This window comes from Bos javanicus, chromosome 3 (genome assembly GCF_032452875.1).
Source record: "Bos javanicus breed banteng chromosome 3, ARS-OSU_banteng_1.0, whole genome shotgun sequence".
Lineage (NCBI taxonomy): Eukaryota > Metazoa > Chordata > Mammalia > Artiodactyla > Bovidae > Bos > Bos javanicus.
Genome location: NC_083870.1, coordinates 112786685 through 112806639, shown reverse-complemented (window position 1 = coordinate 112806639; position 19955 = coordinate 112786685). Strand labels below are relative to the sequence as shown.

The window sequence follows — 19955 nt, the reverse complement described above, 5'->3', positions numbered from 1 at the left end:
GAAAACAGAACCCAGAAATCAACCAACACAAATAAATATGTTCAACGAAATCTTGAAGAAAGTACAACGACAATTCAGGGAGGAAAAGACAGATAGAAAAAAGACAGAGGAAAAGGTACCAGTACAGGTGGATATTCACAGGCAAAAAAAATTAAAATCTTGACCTACGTCACATACCTTATATAAAAATTAACTCAAAATGGAATACCAACTTAAATACAAAACATAAAGCTATGAGTTGGGAGGGGGAAAGGGATAAAACATTTGAGATGTGTTCAGCAAAGAGTTCTTAATTAAACCAAAGCACAATCCATAAAAGAAAAAAGGTATTCATAATCTACTGTACTTCATCAAAATTTAAAACTTTTGTTCTGTTAAAGACTGTTCAGAGCCTGTTCTGAATCTTGACTGTATCAGTGTCCATATCCTGGGTGTGATACTATTAGTTTTGCAAGAGGTTACCACTGGGTGAACTGGGAAAATGTACATAGAATCTGTGTATTATTTCTCACAACTGTTTATAAAGCTACAACTATCTCAAAATAAATATAATTACAATACACACCTGTATATGTTTTAATTAAAACATTCTACAGGCATGCAAATTCAGATAATCAAAAAATATACACAGTGCCATGCAGTGATAGATACTATAAGGAAGAATAAAGCAGGGGAGGGGGACTGAGGATAGAAAAGAAATTATGACGTTAAAGAGAGGTAACAGTCAACAAAATTCAGGTTACAAGCAAAAACTTCAAAAGCAGAAATGAAAAATCAACAGATGTTCTTCACAACATTCTCTCCCCATTCTAATCTAACTTACATACCATACACATACTTTAAGCAATTAGTTTAAAATATGGTACTCTTTTCAAATATTTTAAATATTTGTCATTTATGATATCAACTCCATTTCAGTGAAACATTCAAACAAGCTTTTCCAAGATGACTGCCATCATCTTTTTTTATAAGGTGGTAAAATACAGTGAATAGATGAAACTCAACTGCCCAGTCAGTAGCTGGCATGCCAGAAATGAGGGGGTCTTAAGCATACTGACTACTCTCCCCCACATCATATTAGTAATCACAATCTGCCTTGTATTCAGATTATTTTCACTGGACTCCCTCCCATCATTGAAATGTAAAGTACTAATGAAGGAACCTATTAAACAAACATCTATACAAAAGAAGAAAGCCTGCAGCGCTGACTTCTGTTCTACGATTACACAAATTAATGTTAAATAATCACCATGCTTTTGTTCTGTGGTGTTGGAGAAGACCCTTGAGAGTCCCTTGGACTGCAAGGAGATCCAACCAGTCCATCCTAAAGGAAATCAGTCCTGAATATTCACTGGAAGGACTGATGCTGGGAAAGACTGAAGGCAGGAGGAGAAGGGGATGACAGAGGATGAGATGGTTGCATGCCATCACCAACTCAATGGACATGAGTTTGAGCAAGTTCTGGGAGTTGGTGATGGACAGGGAAGCCTGGCATGCTGCAGTCCACAGGGTCGCAAAGAGTCAGACACGACTGAGTGACTGAACGACTGAATCACCATCTTAGAGAATCTGGAGGTAATGGCATGCTTCTCTACTTAGAGTAGAATGGAACAACCTACCTTGAATTTCTCCCTGAGGATCTTTGTAATACCACTTCTGCATTGCTTCATGCATCAGTGGAATTGAGACTCCCTTCGCTCTGTGTTCTTGCAGTTTTGATGCCAGTCTCTCATCATCTAGTGCACTGTCTTGGAGATAAGCCACCATTTTCTCAGCTTGCTAAGAGAAAAAATTAAAAAATGAACTGTGGAAACAAATGATCCTAAATTAATACTTGTACACGTAATTGTCTGTCTCTTTTGGACTACTTGATCTGTGAGAGGCACTGTGCAAAGGACACAGCAGGCAACAATTCAATTCATCCAATAATGCCATGAAATAGGTATGATCCTCATTTCACAAAGAGGGAAACTTTGTGAACTAAGGCAGGTTCAGGGGGATCAAGTCTTGCTTAATGTTTCAAAATTATCAAGCAAACTCAAATGAGACTAAAACTGGAACAGGTCAAAATCCAAGCATCTTATCAACACACTTAAGAGTGCCATTTAAACAAATAATCCTAAATTATACAAACTAAATCTGTAAAAACATGTTAATAGATCAAAAAGCTCAATTATAATACAATTACAAATAAAAACTTTTACAAGTTTTTATTCCTTTCTGCAATACTTCCTGCCACCAACTACTGTACCCTGAAGGAAAGAGAATTTCCTCTGTAGAAAGCAAGCTATCATTTACCTTACATACAAGCAACAGTATATAAAAATGTTAGGGAACTCTAGAGACATCAATATGATGGTATTTCGGTTTTCCCTGTTACACTTTAGGCGAAAAATATAGATGACACAGTGCCTATCCACAGCTGCTTGTATTCGCCATTTCTGGCATTCCATTAATCTCCAAAAAGAAAAAAGAAAAGGAAACAGCTCAGGGCAACCTCAGAAGAGCAAAAAATAACCTGACTTAATGACTACTACATAGCAGAAACTTAAAAGCGTGAAATGGTTTGAAAGACAATTACTCACAAATAAACATGAGACACGAAAACAAGTTTCTCAGTACACAGAATCTAGTGCACAAAAGTTCCATTTCTGAATATTCATTTAATGCTTTTCAATTTTTATGGCAGTTCACGAGGAAAGATAGAATTATTACGTGACTTGTACCTGCTCCAAGTGTTTGAGACCCTCTTCGTCATCTGGCTCTGTGGGAACACTGCCCATTCCAGGAGCACCGACGACTGGCGTCTCCACTGGCCGGAGGGCAGGACTAGGGCTGGGGACAGGAGGCGGGAGGATGAGGAGCGGAGAGGCTGTATCTGAAGGGATCTGAGATAGGGGCTGCTGGACAGCAGGAACCACTTCTAGAGAAAAAAACGTAGACAGATGAAAATCCTCTAAAATAGACTCTTAGAAAGAATAACTAGCATCAAGTTGAGCAGCTCGCTAAATGGGTTCAACAGATTTGTGAACCATGTCATGAACACTGCTCCTACTTCTTATGGAGAAGTGTGTATTCCTCCCCAGAATGACGAAGTGCTGCAGTGCCATACTGTGTCACTAGAGTATCTACCCAACAGTTATAGGTCGACCTCTTGAAAACAAACAGAATTAGTCCAATCCCTTCTTTACATCATGTCTCTGAGTTGTAAAGACAGTAAATAGTACTGCAAATCTCCTCAAAGACACTGTATCTCAGCACGTGAAAGTGAAAGTTGCTCAGTCGTGTCCAATTCTTAATGACGCCATGGACTATACAGTCCACGGAATTCTCCAGGCCAGAATACTGGAGAGTGGGTAGCCTTTCCCTTCTCCAGGGGATCTTCCCAACCCAGGGATGGAAACTAAGTCTCCCACATTGCAGGTGGGTTCTTTACCAGCTGAGCTACAAGGGAAGTATAAAAACCTTTATTAAAAACATCTGCAATTACTTTGAATAATTACCTATTCCGACTTATAATTCATAATAATTCGATTTATAATTCGACACATAATTCAATACAATACATTCTGCAGGGTAACAAAAAGTTCACTGGGTCTACCTGTACAGAGCAGGAGGTTCTTCACAATAAGACTAAAGACTACAAAAGAGGTTCTGTCTTGGTTCCTATTTCTAACCTCTCAGTATTCAGGCTCTTGAGGAGGAAAGGGGGATGGAAGTAATTAGATACAATCGTAGTTTCCCCTTTGAAATCTTGTTTGTTCAATTATAGCAAGCTTCTCCAAATTCCGGTTCCTCTCCACCCTTTGCCAGACTTCTTAAAAGGACAGTGTGACGTCTATACAACTTTCCCTACTTCACCACCACCCACACCAGCTATAAGGTAACTTCCACTTCCAACAGCCCCAAAGCGTCTCTCCCAAAGATAAGCATTCACCCAAAGTGCTCAAACACAATGGTTTTTCCTAGTCCCCATCACTGAACCTTAGGTCTGACATTATCTTCCCAATTCTAAACTGGAACGTTCTCCTTCCTTCCTTTTCCTGCACTCTTCTTCCTGCCTCGCCAAAATTTTTCTCTGGCTCCTCTATCTACCCTCTAAAAATAGGGATTACCCAGGTTCTATTCTCAGTCCACTTCTTCTCACTCCTAACAGTGCATGTAACCTTTTAAATGTTCATTCTTTCTGCAGCCCAGATTGAGCTACAGTCCCCTCACTCTCAACTGCTCTCTGGCCATCTCTACTGAATTTCTCACCAACACCTCAGACTCCATGTTCCTAACCTGAATTTGTTCTCTCCCCTCCCAAATGTGCTCCTCAAAACTTACACTCTTTTTCTATTAAGGATACCCTAAATCCTCTCACACACCTCATTCATCTTTGACTCTTCCTTCCTCCTTGCCCTAATAAACAACAAGCAGTAACTATGTCCTGTCAATTTTTACTGTGAAATCTCATCTGCCACGACCTCCCTTTACAAGTGCACTGCTCAGGACACCAACAGGTCACAGAGCAGCCCTCTGTCAACACAATCTACCCTCACACACAGCTTTCAGATACATGTTCCAACCATGTTTCCCACTGGCCGCCTTTTCACATCTCATACTTTATCTAAATAAAAACAGAAGCTGATTTCCTGCCCATGCTTGGATTGGCCCCATTTCCTCGCTGTAGCTTTCACTGCCACCTCCTACTGGAACACCCTCTCCTAATTCATCCTGCTACACCCAACTCCAAATTCTACTCATTATTTTAAGACAAGTTCAAAGACACTTGCTTCCTGATCATTCCAGGAGTGTGCCAATCATGAATCCGTATTTTTTTGGTCCTAGGTTACTGATATGCACATGCTTTATTTCCCCTATAAATTATTAAGTCCAGAGTTTCAATCCTCAATGGACATTTATGCAGCTTTCCCAAAAGATACGTGTCTAGACCCCATCCTAAAACCTCCTAGAATAAGGCCCTAGATGTGTACATTTAGAAGTATGAACCACAAATAACTTGGAGCCACAGCATAGCTGAAAAATTACTACTACAAATGAAAGAGGTCTCAAAATGTGCAAGTCCCATGGTACCTGATATACACAGTAGAGATTCAAGTACTTGCTGAATTCATTCATTTAGCTTTCTTACCAACATAAAAAAATGGAAGGAAAAAATAAAATCCTTGTTTCAAGCTCTCAAAATAGTATTTACTGGGCAAGAGAAATAACAAACAGTTCTTCATAATGTTGTTTTTCAGAAACGGTACTGGCTGTTTAAGGAGAAGACACCTAACCTAGCTTGGGACCTTGGGGTGGTAGAGTTTCAGGCACAGAAAACAGCATATGCTAAGGCACAAAGGCAAGAGAACAAGGCACATTTCAGGACTAATAGGTTGTGAAGCTGACGAATAGAGTACAAAGTACAGAGAGAGTTTAGTGCTGAAATTGCAGAGGCAGGGCAGATGCTAGATCACGCAAGGTTCTCATAGGCCAAGTTAACAGGCATGAATTTTCATGGTGAAAGTGAAAGGTGCTCAGTTGTATCTGACCCTTTGCAACCCATAGTCCATGGAATTCTCCAGGCGAGAATACTGGAGTGGGTAGCCTTTCCCTTTTCCAGGGGATCTTCCCAAACCAGGGATCAAACCCAGGTCTCCCTCATTGCAGGTGGATTCGTTACCAACTGAGCCACAAGGGAAGCCCAAGAATACTGGAGTGGGTAGCCTATCCTATCTCCAGAGGATCTTCCCAACTCAGGAATTGAACCAGGGTCTCCTGCCTTGCAGGTGGATTCTTTACCAACTGAGCTATCAGGGAAGCCCTAATTTTCATTGTGAATAAATCAATTACCTTTCCATATCAGGCATTACACTGACATTTTTTAGTACAGACAAGAAGAACCATGGAAATGAACATTAATACTGCCTGTTAAGGTGTATGAGCAACTTAAAATCAATACAGTAACACTGGAAAAGGAGATATAGTTTAAGTTTATTCTCTAGCAAAGGTGATGGGTCTTCCACAGAGTTATCTTGGCCTCTTTGAAACAATGGCATTATGGTCTGTCATCTGGACACATACACAGCCATTACATAAAAGGAATCTGATACAGAAATCAAACTACTGCTGCTGCTTCTAAGTCGCTTCAGTCGTGTCCGACTCTGCGACCCCACAGACGGCAGCCCACCAGGCTTCCCTGTCCCTGGGATTCTCCAGGCAAGAACACTGGAGTGGGTTGCCATTTCTTTCTCCAATGCATGAAAGTGAAAAGTGAAAGTGAAGTCGCTCTGTCATGCCCGACTCTTAGCAACCCCATGGACTGCAGCCTTCCAGGCTCCTCCGTCCATGGGATTTTCCAGGCAAGAGGATCCCAAATCCAGTTTGCCTGACTGATACCAGGGTGGCTGTACCCCTAGGAAGTGATAGTACCTTGCTGCTTCTACTTGTTTTGATGAATTCTGGGATAGATACACAGGGGAAGCAGTGTTTGAGTAGGCTGACTGGTAAAATGGGCTTCTCCTGTGACTCAGTGGTAAAGAATCTGCCTGCAAAGCAGGAGATTCCCGTTTGATCCCTGGGTCAGGAAGATCCCTGGGAGTACTGCATGACAACCCACTCCAGTATTCTTGCCTGGAGAATCTCGTGGACAAAGGAGCCTGGCAAGCTATAGTCTATAGGGTCTCACAGAATTGGACACAACTGAAGTGACTGAGCATGTGCACACACACAGGTAAAACAACCTATTCCAATAATCCACCACTAGAAGCAGTTCAAAGAGGCAAAAATGAAGCCTATCATATCATTTAATCACCTGTCCCAGCAAAATCCAAGTCTGGCTTGCTGACTCTCATAAATACATACCATCCCCCCTGCTGGATACTTTGGTTGATAGACTATTTTCTGTCCGACTCTCTTCTTCAGCTTTTTCCATTTGCTCAGTTTTGGATTCCTCTTTCCTCTCAAACTGTGGTGCTTCCTGAGGTTGGTCTGAAGGAGAACCTGGTCTAGCAGATGAAGAGGAGGTCTGGGTTGTTTCCTCACTAGCTTCTGCAATAGGAAGCAATCTTAAATTAACAACTTAGGAAACTTAGTTTGATTAAAAATAAAGGGCAAAATGAGCCTTACCAACTCCTGTTCTGTCTGTCTTCTCTGCCTCCTTCTTATTTGTCTTATCAGGTTCTTTGGCTTCTTCATTATGGCTGCCCTCAGAGTCGGAGCACTCCTCCCCTTCTTCTCCAGGTCGGAAGTCCATCTCCTGCTCTTCTGGAATAGGCTCTTTCTGTACTTTCTGTAGGGAGAAAATAAAGCCAAAGATGAACAGCATATTTGGATTTGGAAGAAGGTCAGTACCTGTGATAATATTTAAAACAAATTTCTTACCTTCAGAGAGAGGAACGCTCCAGATGAGTCAAATGTGCCCATTTCCTCTTCAGCGTCCTCCAAGCACCATTCAGGCAAGCTATCCCTGTCATCATCTATGCTTCCACTGCCGGAGCGCACCCTTCGGTAACCCCGTTCATCATCCCGATCTCGAAAATCAAACTCAAACCTTCGCCGTCGTTCCATGTGTTCCCGCCAGCCTGCAGAACGAGGGCCATCTGGGATGAGGAGGAGGACACAAACCTTAGAGAAGTTTTATGACAGTATTCGAAAGAGAAAACCATGGACAGGAATCAAAGGAGAAAATTACAACTGACAGCTAATGCAAATGGATCAACCTATAAAGAGAAAAGTAGGAAATGAAGCAAACAAAACGAAGCTCAAAGTTCACTATTATATTCTATGTACCCTCAGTAAGTGACAACAGTAGTTATCTTCATAAACTACTATCACAACATACTCTAAAGCTTTTAAAGATAAACTTAAAGGAAACCACTTTTAAAGGACAGTTCTTTGAATATCTACTTTTAATAAGCTCTAGAACTGAATGTCTGACTGAAGTGTTGATCAGTCATTCATGTGGCCCACTCCTAGCCTAGACTTAGGCACTGGCTATCCTTCCATCCTGAGTCCATGCTCTCCCTTTGTCAAGTCTTAAAGCATTTTCTTTCTTCTGATGAAACTATCATTCTTTATGGATAAGACCAGCCCCCTCGACAATATAACAATATCCACGACATGATGCTATTATGTCAATTCTTAATACCAGGCTCATCATGTCCACCCACTAGTGTCAGGATCCCATTGGTAATTCTGATTCCTCCCCACTTCCCAAAACAGTCATGAAATTATAGCACTGACATGTCATATCTGGCCCACTATCCCAATTATATAGTTTATGAAACAAAACCTCTGACAGCAGAAGTAACCTGCATAACAAAGCAACTGGAATCCAATGCTGCATCCTCTACTGCTCTTTCCACAGTAACAGGCTTACTTTTCTTTCCCTTTTCTCTCATCTCTTAACTCTCTCTAGGGAGTTTGAATTTCCATGGAATACCCCCAGGGACATTCCTAAATCCACCCTTGCATATTACTTAGAACATCTACTTTCCAACAGAAAACAACTGCCCAAGAAGAAAAGATCTAAGTAAAAAAAAAAACAAACAAAAAACAGGTGGGGGGCAGTCCTCTTGTTAATACTGACAAACCTGAATCTAAGAGAGTCTTCAAAAGTGATGCAAGTTTTATCCTATTATGATTTTATATCCTTGACTGCTTTCTCCGAGGGAGATACACACACACACACACACACACACACACACACACACACACACACACAAAAAGGAGGTCAAAATTAAATGTTACTGTACTCTTGAGACCCAATTTGCTAAAACCTGTGATCAGGGCAAAATGTTAAAATATCAAATACAGGTAGCATCTTATAAGCCTCTTAAAGTGAAAGTGTGAAAGTGTTACTCACTCAGGCATGTCTGACTCTTTGTGACCCCATGGACTGTAGCCCACCAGGTCCCTCTGTTCATGGACTTCCCCAGGCAAGGATACTGGAGTGGATTGCCATTTCCTTCTCCAGGGGATTTTCTGCACCCAGGGATTGAACCCAGGTCTTCTGCACTGCAGGCAGATTCTTTTTTTACTGTCTGAGCCACCAGGGAAGTCCCATAAGTCACTTACAAAAAGGAAAGAAAACTTTATTCTTCCACTTCCCACACTTTACTTACAACAACAAAACACAATTTACTGCCTCCTATGAAAATGAAGGAGTTTTATAACCAGATTGTCCAAATGTAAACCTAGAGCCATTATCCCAAAGAAGTATTCATGATCAAAAGCTGAATTCCAGAGTGCTCTGTCTGCTGCTCTTGTGTCTAAGTATGCACTGCGATAGGAATCTATCCTTCTAGGCATGTGGCTCATGTTTCCCTCTCAGTTTCCTGAGTTCACCTCCCAGAGCGGGTGCTCTGCTGTCCTTAATGCTCCCAACTCCATAACTACCCAGCTGTGAGATGTACTTTAATAAAATTACACCCTATCATTGTTTCGTTATCTTAAATAGTTAATAAAATTTTATTCATGAAACTAAATGTAGCAGATAAGGCACATCTATAGCTTATTAAGACTGACCACTGCTTTATAGACCTTAAACCTGAACTAAATTATGATATTATTTTCTTAAGTCAAAATCACTGTATTTAAAATTTTAATCAACTCTAATAAAACATTAATTAAAATGTTAAAATAGTAACTAATAACAACTGACATAATCAGACTTGCTTTTAATATGCTGGGTTAAAAAAGTAGATTTTTTAAATGCATATTTACACTGTTCAGCCCCCATATATCTTTATGTCCCACAAACTGTCTTTTTAAAATAAATGGATTAAAAAAAACTGGAAAATCACCAAGCTGATGACAAAACTGACGTGAAAGTCAAATTTCACTGGAAAGAAATATTTACAAAAGATAGGTGGACAAAAATAGAGACAATATATATCCAAAATCTAAGCTCTTGGGTGAGGTGGTAAGTGGCAGAATATATTTACTTTTAACTCACTTTAATAGAATGAACATTAGACGTTCAGGCTCAGAAACACTGTTCATCTTCCAAAACATTCACCTTGTTTGTTTTTGATCAGCTGGAATTTTCTTCTCACTCAGCCCAGATCCCGACCATTCTTTCACTGAATGTTTGTTGGGAACACAGTCTACAAGCCCCTCTGCTTACAGGCAAGCTCAGCACAAAATCCCATAATCCCCTGAAGAGAACTCTAAGATCTGGTTGCCCAGGACACAGACTGATAAGAACTGCCCAGATAACTGTGATGCAAACAATGCCCACTAATGACAGAAATCTCTCCCAAGAGGCAGCCAGTGAGGAGTTGAGATAAAAGGATTATGACTCTATCCAATGATTAACTTCACCAAGTTTCCACCTATCCACAACTCCATAAAGGAACCTAAGGGCCAGTTATAATGTTTACTCAGGCCAATGATTTATTAATCAACTTCTTTTAAGTAAATGAAAACAGTTTACATTATTATCAGTTCAGTTCAGTCACTCAGGGTGCGACTTCTCTGCGACCCCATGGACTGCACCACGCCAGGCTTCCCTATCCATCACCAACTCCTGGAGCTTACTCAGACTCACGTCCATCGAGTCGGTGATGCCATCTAACCCATCTCATCCTCTGTCGTCCCCTTCTCCTCCTGCCTTCAATCTTTCCCAGCATTACATTATTATATCTCCCTCCATTAAAGTACGCTTCCTTGGCATACAGTCAGTACATAAAATAATGTTATGCATACGAAATTCAAAAGACATGTACACACTCTTTGTATGCTTCAGTTCTGCATGACCCAAGATTCAAACTGCAGGGGCATCTGATGATCATGAGGCATGGAATCAGCACTTGGGTAGGGAATGAACTTTGACACAAAGCACCAGTGTCTTCAATTACCAGCATATCTAATGTCAGGAAGAACAGTTTGAAGCCTTCTTAAGAGTCAAACAGAAGAACTTACAAAACCACTAATCATGACTATTCTCTCTCCTTTTTCTAAAGTTAGAGGGACAAAAGGATAAACTTATGATTATGCTTCTGACCTAGGATTAAAGTTTATTCTTCAAATAAGAAGAAATCACACTTTCAGAGCAAAAAAAGAATAAATCCTTTCTTATGCAGGGAAAAAAAAACCTCACTTCAGGGAAAGCACATATTCCTAAGTAAGCATAAAATTACCACATTAAAAAGCATGCTGAAAAAAGATTCAGAGACTTAGAAAAACCAAATGAAATTCTCTCTCATTTTCACAGTTAAGGGCAGGTGCTTCCCATTAAACCATACTGCCCCAGAAAAAGAAAAGTGACTTTTTCTAATCAACTGAACAGGTGTGGGGAATTTTTATGTCAAATTTTTTTGTAGTAACAAGACTGAGTGTGACAACATAAATATGACTCCTCTCTTTTTTATCGGTTTAGGTTTTCTTAAAAATTTCTGCAAAATCCTCGCTTCCTTGGGTCCCTGCGTGCTTCTGCTCAACAGGGTTCTTACCAGGGCTGTGGGGCCGCCACCTTTCTCCATCCCTTCTCGATCCAGTTAGTCGCCAGCCTCCATCTTCATCTTCTCCATTCTGTTCCTCTCTGAAAATACGCCAATTTCCACTCTCTGATCGTATAAATTCATGCTTTCTTCCCACTGACACTGGTCCGCCTTCCTCAAAATTTGGTCTCCCTGCAAAGAAATTGAGTAACCGTAAGCCTCAGCCAGCGAGGATTTTGAAAACAGACTTAATTGCTCAAATCAAGCTTTTCTGCAAATACGTCCCTCTCAATGTTCAGGCAGTAGAAATAAAATATCTGTGGATATATGAGTATATTATTAGACACATTTCTTAAAGCTGAATGTTCAAAGACTGAGCAATTATTTTTTCAAACAGAAATAATATGTGCTCTTTTTTAAGTCATGCAATGAAAAGTAAATCAAGCATCCACTATACAAGATTCCCCAGAGTAAAACTACCATCAACAGTTTCTTATAAAGCCTTTCAAAAATTGACCATGGCTATACTTACGCATAGCCTACCCTGGTGGCTCAGAGGTTAAAGCGTCTGCCTGCAATGCGGGAGACCCAGGTTCGATCCCTGGGTCAGGAAGATCCCCTGGAGAAGGAAATGGCAACCCACTCCAGTATTCTTGCCTGGAGAATCCCATGGAGGGAAGAGCCTGGTAGGCTACAGTCTACAGGGTCGCAGAGTCGGACAGGATTGAGCTACTTCACTTCACCTTCATACTTACACATGTATACACAGATTCTTCATTCACATTCCCACGCTACCCTCAGACTGTTACATGGACTGCTTTGTACCCTTCCTATTTTCACCTGGCAATCCTCCCTTACCAGTATATCCTTTTTTTTCCCTAAGTCGTACAATACTTTTAACTATCTGATTTAGTAAATCAACGTATTTAATATCAACTTCTACCAGTGATTCTGTCCAAAGTATCGGTAAACTTCAACCTCTCTTTTATTCCAAACAGACTGTAAACTCAGAAATAGGAAGTACAAGCTACAACTCGTCATTTACTCTGGCACCCAGGACATTATAGGCATACAACAAATTGCTTTTGAACAAAATTCAAAGCTAAGTTATGTCTAACCGGATACAACTCAAGAGTTACAGTAACAGTAAAAGAGAGACTGTTATACCTAGAAAACTAAATTGGTACTTTCAAAAGACAAGAGAAACTTAAACCATACAAACTTGTTAGTCACTGTAACTATACCACATGTGCTAACATATGTAATTCATAATGAACTATAGAAAATTTCACATTAAAGTATGTGGTTGACAATCTAAAACATACACTGGAATCCTCAGTTTATAAAAGTTACATGTTCTTTCAGTTATAATCTCAATTCTTTCCAATAAACTGTATTAAAGTGAAAAAAATTGTATATTTGAAAATGAGGGAATTCTGCTCATCCTCTTATATTCCATTTCACATGTATCAAAGAGTCCCTATCCTGTTTACCCAAATAGTTATTAGGTTGTTATCAAGTACTGGGTTGGCCAAAAAGTTCGTTTGGGTTGTTCTATTACACGATAAAATATCTTGGAATGGGAGGCAGATACAATTATTTGCTGGGCAAAATCTTATTACTATAGGCAGCCTCCAAGACAACTCTCAACAATCCCTGTCTTCTGATCTTTGTGTAATTACCTCACCTTAAGTGTGGGCTGGACTTACTGACTTGCTCCTAACAAACAGAATCCAGTAGACCTGATTGAGATGTCACTTCTGATACTGAGTTAAAAACTTCCATCTTGGATGCTCTCTCTGAGGGAATCCAGCAGCCCTGTTGTGAGGCAGCCATGTGAGAAGCCCACATGGCAGAGAACTAAGGCTTGCCAACAGCCTTGTGAGTGGGCGTGGAAGTGGATCTGAGCCTTGAAATGACTGAAACCGCACAGAAGACCCAGGCCAGACCTAAGCTAAGAGATGGAGCTAAGCTGCTTCTTCCTGGCCCACAGAAACTGAGGGAATAAATGCTTGCTGTTTTCAGCCACTAAGTTTTGGAGTAACTTGTTACACGGCCGTAGTTAACAAAAACACTCATTTAACCGATTTAATCGTTGTAACAATCCTCAGTATTAGAAATTATTTTTCCAATTTTACAGCTGAGAATACTGAGGATCAAAAAGATAACCCGTGGGAACTGTCCAAAATCACATACCACTGTTTAAATGAAGTAACTACAATTCTCATGTTAATCTTCTGACTCATTTAACAAATATTTATTGCACAGCAAGTACCAAGTTTTATGAGTTCAACTATAGGTGCTTTCCACATCTTCCCTTGGGTTAGAAAGGTTAGATGTTCCAAGCTATCCTGCTAAGAATAAGAAGGAACAAGACATTTTACAAAGCCCACATCTATTATATGACTTGATGAAAAATACAGCTATACGTACAGAAGAAAAATTTAAAACAAAGAAATCCCTAATGTGTATAAACTGGTAAGCAATAGGAAATAACTTTTAACCCATGTAATCTTTCAGTCACAAGTAATACGTGCCAGGCACACTGGGAATACAAATACCTGATGGACAAGCTGATCAAAACACTCATTTCCATCTACTTTTACACTAAGGCTCTGAGAACCAATGGAGGCACCAAAATAAGTGCCACACCCTCCGCCCCCCAAAACACCCACTAATGACTATGCCAAACTCTTTTGACTGTGTGGATCACAATAAACTGGAAAATTCTGAAAGAGATGGAATACCAGACCACCTGACCTGCCTCTTGAGAAACCTGTATGCAGGTCAGGAAGCAACAGTTAGAACTGGACATGGAACAACAGACTGGTTCCAAATAGGAAAAGGAGGACGTCAAGGCTGTATATTGTCACCCTGCTTATTTAACTTATGTGCAGAGTACATCATGAGAAACGCTGGACTGGAAGAAACACAAGTTGGAATCAAGATTGCCGGGAGAAATATCGATAACCTCAGATATGCAGATGACACCACCCTTATGGCAGAAAGTGAAGAAGAACTAAAAAGCCTCTTGATAAAAGTGAAAGAGGAGAGTGAAAAAGTTGGCTTAAAGCTCAACATTCAGAAAATGAGGATCATGGCATCCAGTCCTATCACTTCATGGCAAATAGATGGGGAAACAGTGGAAACAGTGGCTGACTTTATTTTTCTGGGCTCCAAGATCACTGCAGATGGTGAATGCAGCCATGAAACTAAAAGATGCTTACTCCTTGGAAGGAAAGTTATGACCAACCTAGATGGCATATTAAAAAGCAGAGACATTACTTTGGCAACAAAGGTGCGTCTAATCAAGGTTATGGTTTTTCCAGTGGTCATGTATGCATGTGAGAGTTGGACTGTGAAGAAGGCTGAGCACCGAAGAATTGATGCTTTTGAACTGCGGTGTTGGAGAAGACTCTTGAGAGTCCCTTGGACTGTAAGGAGATCCAACCAGTCCATCCTAAAGGAGATCAGTCCTGGGCGTTCATTGGAAGGGCTGATGTTGAAGCTCAAACTCCAATACTTTGGCCACCTGATGTGAAGAGCTGACTCATTTGAAAAGACCCTGATGCTGGGAAAGATTGAGGGCAGGAGGAGAAGGGGACGATGGAGGATGAGATGGTTGGATGGCATCACCGACACAATGGACATGGGTTTGGGTGGACTTCAGGAGTTGGTGATGGACAGGGAGGCCTGGCATGCTGCGGTTCATGGGGTCACAAAGAGTCATACACAACTGAGCGACTGAACTTAACTGAAAGGCAAAATGCTTAACTGATCAAAAACTGGTCATTATAATTTTTTCTAACAGATGGTAAGTTGCAAAAAAAATATTAAAGATACTAAAAATAAAAATACCAATTCCTCAATCTTAGAAATAAAACTGTATGCACTTATGGCTAGCTTTTACATAACATTTTTAAAACATAGTTTCAGTCAGTATACCCACTATTTCAAAACCTACTTTTCATTTAAACAGCAACTATTTCTCTGTGATTATGTATCTTTGTTGTTGCTCAGTTGCTAGGTCATGCCCAACTTAATAATAATATGAATGGATATATACCAGGTTTATCCTGCTGCTGTTGCAAAACTGCTAGGTAATTCCCCACTGGACACTGACTTCATAACTAATTTATTGAGAACTAGATAACCTAGGAAGAGATATCTGTGTGATACGTGTTTTGCTTTTCTGAACCACGTCTTCTGAAAAAAACCTCGAAGAGTAAAATTACTAGGTCAAATGACAGACTTCATACAGTGACATACCTTTTTCTCCTCCTCAAAAAAAGGTGTAGGTTAAACCACCAGATCACTTAAGATGATCAAAGCTAAGCGCTGCTACCTCTTTGAAGCTTTTCTACATTAATGGTTGTAACACAGTATACTATGTGGCTTAAATATGAATTTCCAAATCAAAGATTTTTCTTATTATTTGCTGTTTTCAGCTGCCTGAATTTACATACACACTAGAGCATTACAGTGAGGGGGTACCTCGTTGTGGTTTTGATTTGAATTTCTCTAATAATTAGAGCCATTTAGCATGCTTCCATGTCCTACTGGACATTTCTATTTCTTCTTTGGAGAAATGTCTACTTAGATCTTCTGCCCATTTTTCTCTTAGGTTGTCTAGTTTTTGTTGCTAATTGTGTGAGCTGTTTGTATATTCTGGAAATTAAGTCCTTGTCACACTATTTGCAAATATTTTCTCTCATTCTGTAGTGCGCCTGGCTTCCTTCACTGAACATTTCAGGAAATTCACCCACATCGTTAAAAAGAACAGAAGCTTGTTCTTTTGCACTGTGATACGGGATCTCATTGTATTACTCTATTACTGATTTTGGTTGTTTCTTTTTTTTTTTTTTTGCTATTATAAACTGTGCTGCGACAAACATTCTTGAATATGAAGTTTGGTAAGCATATGTTTGCATTTCTGTTGGTCTTCACCTAGGAGTGAAACTGCTGGCCATAAGGTATATTCAACTTAGTGCTAAGTACTACTGAGTATTTCCCCAAAGAAATAGTACTACTTTATCATTTTTTGTTTGTTTGTTTACTCAAACCTCTAGCACATTAAGATGAGGGCTTTCTCCAGGGACAAATACTGATATTAAAAACACAGGATTAAAACTAAAGAAGAGACTTAAGACACAACACTTACCCTCCTGGCCCACTGCCCAGGGGTACACACATAAAACAATGAGTTGACAGCTTGCACACTGACAAAATGTACTGAAATATCTCATATGACCCTCTTAGTTACCACAAGGGCTGAATCAAACTTTACCACCTCCATTATTCCTGTGAGGAAAGGGATACCCCTAGGGGGATCTCTCACAGTCACACAGCTGTGCTATGTTGTACTTACTCACTCAGTCGTGTCTGACCCTTTGAGACTCCATGGACTGTAGCCCACCAGGCTCCTATGTCCATGGGATTCTTCCAGACAGAATACTAGAGTGGGCTGCCTTGACCTCCTCCAGGGGAATCTTCCCAACCCAGGGATGGAACCCAGGTCTCCCACATTGCAGGTGGATTCGTTATCATCTGAGCTACCAGAGAAGCCCATCACCCAGCTGAGTAGTGACTAAAGCAGAAAGAGAACATAGATGTTCAAACTCCTAATCGAGGGTTTACTCACAAATTAAACCCATCAGAAGCAGCCAGAAATGCTGCAAAAACTAAAGCCGAAAGAGGAAGTCTAGGATCTAAGTCTAAAGTACTCTTAAAAAAAAAAAAATAGACATGCACAGAAAAGCTTGGGGCTAGAGACTGCCAAGATTCCTAAAGGGAACTAAATTTGTTAATCTTCCAGCAGACAAACGACGTCAAATGTGTACCCCTAAAACAATGTTAAGATCAACTTATATATTAACAATATAACAATTTTACTTGAAATAATTATCTTGAGGGGGAAAAAAAACTAAGTACCATCTAATAAAATACACATTTCCAAAGCTACCCCATATGCAAAGAATTGCTCTAAAACATGAAAATAAATCCTTTACAACCTAAATGATTATACCAGATTTATATTTGTGTAAATCTGGGTGGGAAGTGGCGGGGGGGGGGGGGGGGTTCCAAAGAGAACGTCAACTCTATAATGAGTTAAATAAATACATTTGTGTATTACTGATACAATTAAATGATAATGTTGTTCACGGGCAACTCAAAAGACAGTATCTACCAAAGTTCCTTTAAGGTCTAAAAATTATAGGGCTCCACAGTGACCAGGGCTAAAATGAATGAGGGACACCCACATGGCCTTTCTCAGCACTTAAGTCTTTCTCCTTCTGTAACATCTGTAATATGACAAAGCTGAGTAACCAAATGTTTCAGCTGACTTTTAAAAAAATGTTAACAGATTAACTTGTAAACAAGATGATTAAAAGTAAACATAATTAAATAACTTAAAAATTGATGCCTGAACCAAATATTCCTAACCACAGCCAATACGAGAGATTGGGGGTAGTGAATCCTTAAACTGGAAGTACACAGCATGCGGGCATGCCTTTGTCTTTTTTCAGGGAAAAGGGTCTAGTGTTTCTGCCAGAGTCTCAAAGGTATCTATGACCCCTAAAAGGTAAAGAAATACAAGTGGCATTCAATATGGCAAACATAACAGTTTTATGAGCAAACTGTACTACCTGTAAAAACTGTATATTTTATATTCATACATCTTCAAGATATACAGAAAGTGCTAAAATACAATGTACTACGTATATAAATACTTTCCCCGTTGGCAGTAGACAGTTGGTTGTTTCTGCCTTAATGTATTAAGTCTAAACAGGACTCTTCTAAAAATAATATAAAATTAAAATGCAATATTGGTTTTAGTCTGGTCTAATTGAGTAGACTTCCTAAGGAGAAAGAGCAGTAAAAGGGCACCTGTGTGCATGTTTGACTTGCAGCCAGAAATGGTGTTTATGGAAAACTTCAGATGGAGCAAAAGGGCACTCAGCCAACAAAATCTACAGCTGTGAGACTTGGAACTTACAAGTGCCCAAACTCCAAAAGCAAAAGTGGAATTATGGGACAGACTTTGAAGATTGTTTATGTGCAAATTTTTCTAACAAGTAACTTTGTATTCCTCTATTCAGATACAGATTCTTTGATTAACACTAAAAATATTTCCTAATACCGAAAAAACAGTGAAAGGGAATCCCATCCAGGTACTGGTATTTTCTTTTCCCCCTCAATTGTAAACAAAACTCAGGGTAACTAGGATGGAGTAGTTTTAAGTCTATATCCAGAGATTTGCAATTTTTCTCCCATCCTAACCCCTGAGGAGGATCATAATCTGCTCCAGTGGTAACACGGTCCTGCAAACACTGCAGTTCCCAGTTGGAAGAAAGATGGAGGGGCTGCAGTATATGAGACTCTGAAAAAGACCTCATGTGGTCTGAATACACCCCACAGTCCTATAACCCTTGAGCTCAGTCATCTGCTAGTATATACCCAGATGCTGCCTGAAATCTCTGGGGAAGATGATCAGCAGTGGGCTTCAATGCAGAACTGGAAAGAGACCAGGCCTCTTCTAAAGAAAGCGAAGTACACTATGGAAGAAAGAGCACTGGGGACCATGGCTAAAGTTTAAAACTTGTGAAATGACATATGTACACAGGCAAGACATTGCACTACAACTAAAGATTTTGTTGCTTGCAGGTTCAATGTGGTACAAATATGGGTTATATACTGGAATGGTTTAGCCAGAAAGCAAAGCAAACATTTTCGGGATACAGAATTGAATTTATTTAATAAAGAATAATGTACCTGATCTTGGTATCTTTCTTAATCATTATAATTTGCAGGGGAAAAAATTCAATGTTCCTTTATAGAATGTTTTAGCGCCATCTCCAATTTAAATCACTAGTTCTGTTTCAACAGGAGGGCCCACTTACTTTTGGGTGAAGTTGGTCTAATATCAGTATCAGTATCAGTTTCAACTCAGCTAACCTCATTTCAGTGCTATTAAATTCAAACACCAATGAATTTAACTGCTCAGGCTATTATAAGGGGAGTGCTAAGCCCCTGAGGAAGCACTCCTGAACAGGTCTACGACTTCCATTCAGTTAGCAATTAAGAATCACTGTTTACAGACGACAGCCAACTTTCAAAGTGCAAAATGCAGAAACCAGAACACTTATTTGAGATGTTTCTTTCTTGACAACCATCTTGTAAATCATTTGTCTCAATATATTACAGAAAGAGGCTTCTAATTTTGGTAAAATCTTTATTATTTTGCTTATTATACCATCTGTTCAAGACACATGGCAGATGCACTTTCAATACCTCTTTATGAAAGGCAGAATCGCACTGTATTAGCTCTGGTTTCCCTCTGCAACCACAAGCCATTACCTGGCAATCAATACGAAGCGTAATTCCTACCAGAACATACAGAGAAGGCGCATCACATCACAAGTCTCTGCTTGATGCTTTTACCTTCTCTAGTTCTGAAGGTCAAAGTTTCCAGTGCTGTGTCTGAACTTGTGCTGAAATGCTTGGCATTAATAAAACAAAGACGGA

The 19955-nt window shown here is 39.8% G+C and overlaps 1 protein-coding gene across 11 annotated transcripts in view; it reads right to left on the bottom strand.

Moving 5' to 3' along the window:
• GIGYF2 (GRB10 interacting GYF protein 2) overlaps positions 1 to 19955 on the bottom strand; it is a 129286-nt gene that overhangs the window by 42259 nt on the left and 67072 nt on the right. For 7 of the 11 annotated variants that reach the window (XM_061412630.1, XM_061412632.1, XM_061412635.1 and 4 more), the window contains 6 exons: positions 11442 to 11621; positions 7369 to 7586; positions 7114 to 7276; positions 6850 to 7035; positions 2727 to 2923; positions 1620 to 1779 (listed from right to left, as the gene is read on the bottom strand). In XM_061412630.1, the coding sequence (XP_061268614.1) occupies positions 1620 to 1779; positions 2727 to 2923; positions 6850 to 7035; positions 7114 to 7276; positions 7369 to 7586; positions 11442 to 11621 (1104 nt within the window). Of the gene's footprint in view, positions 1 to 1619; positions 1780 to 2726; positions 2924 to 6849; positions 7036 to 7113; positions 7277 to 7368; positions 7587 to 9943; positions 10609 to 11441; positions 11622 to 19955 lie in introns of those variants that run through there. The other 4 variants (XM_061412633.1, XM_061412638.1, XM_061412639.1 and 1 more) reach the window with 4 other exon arrangements.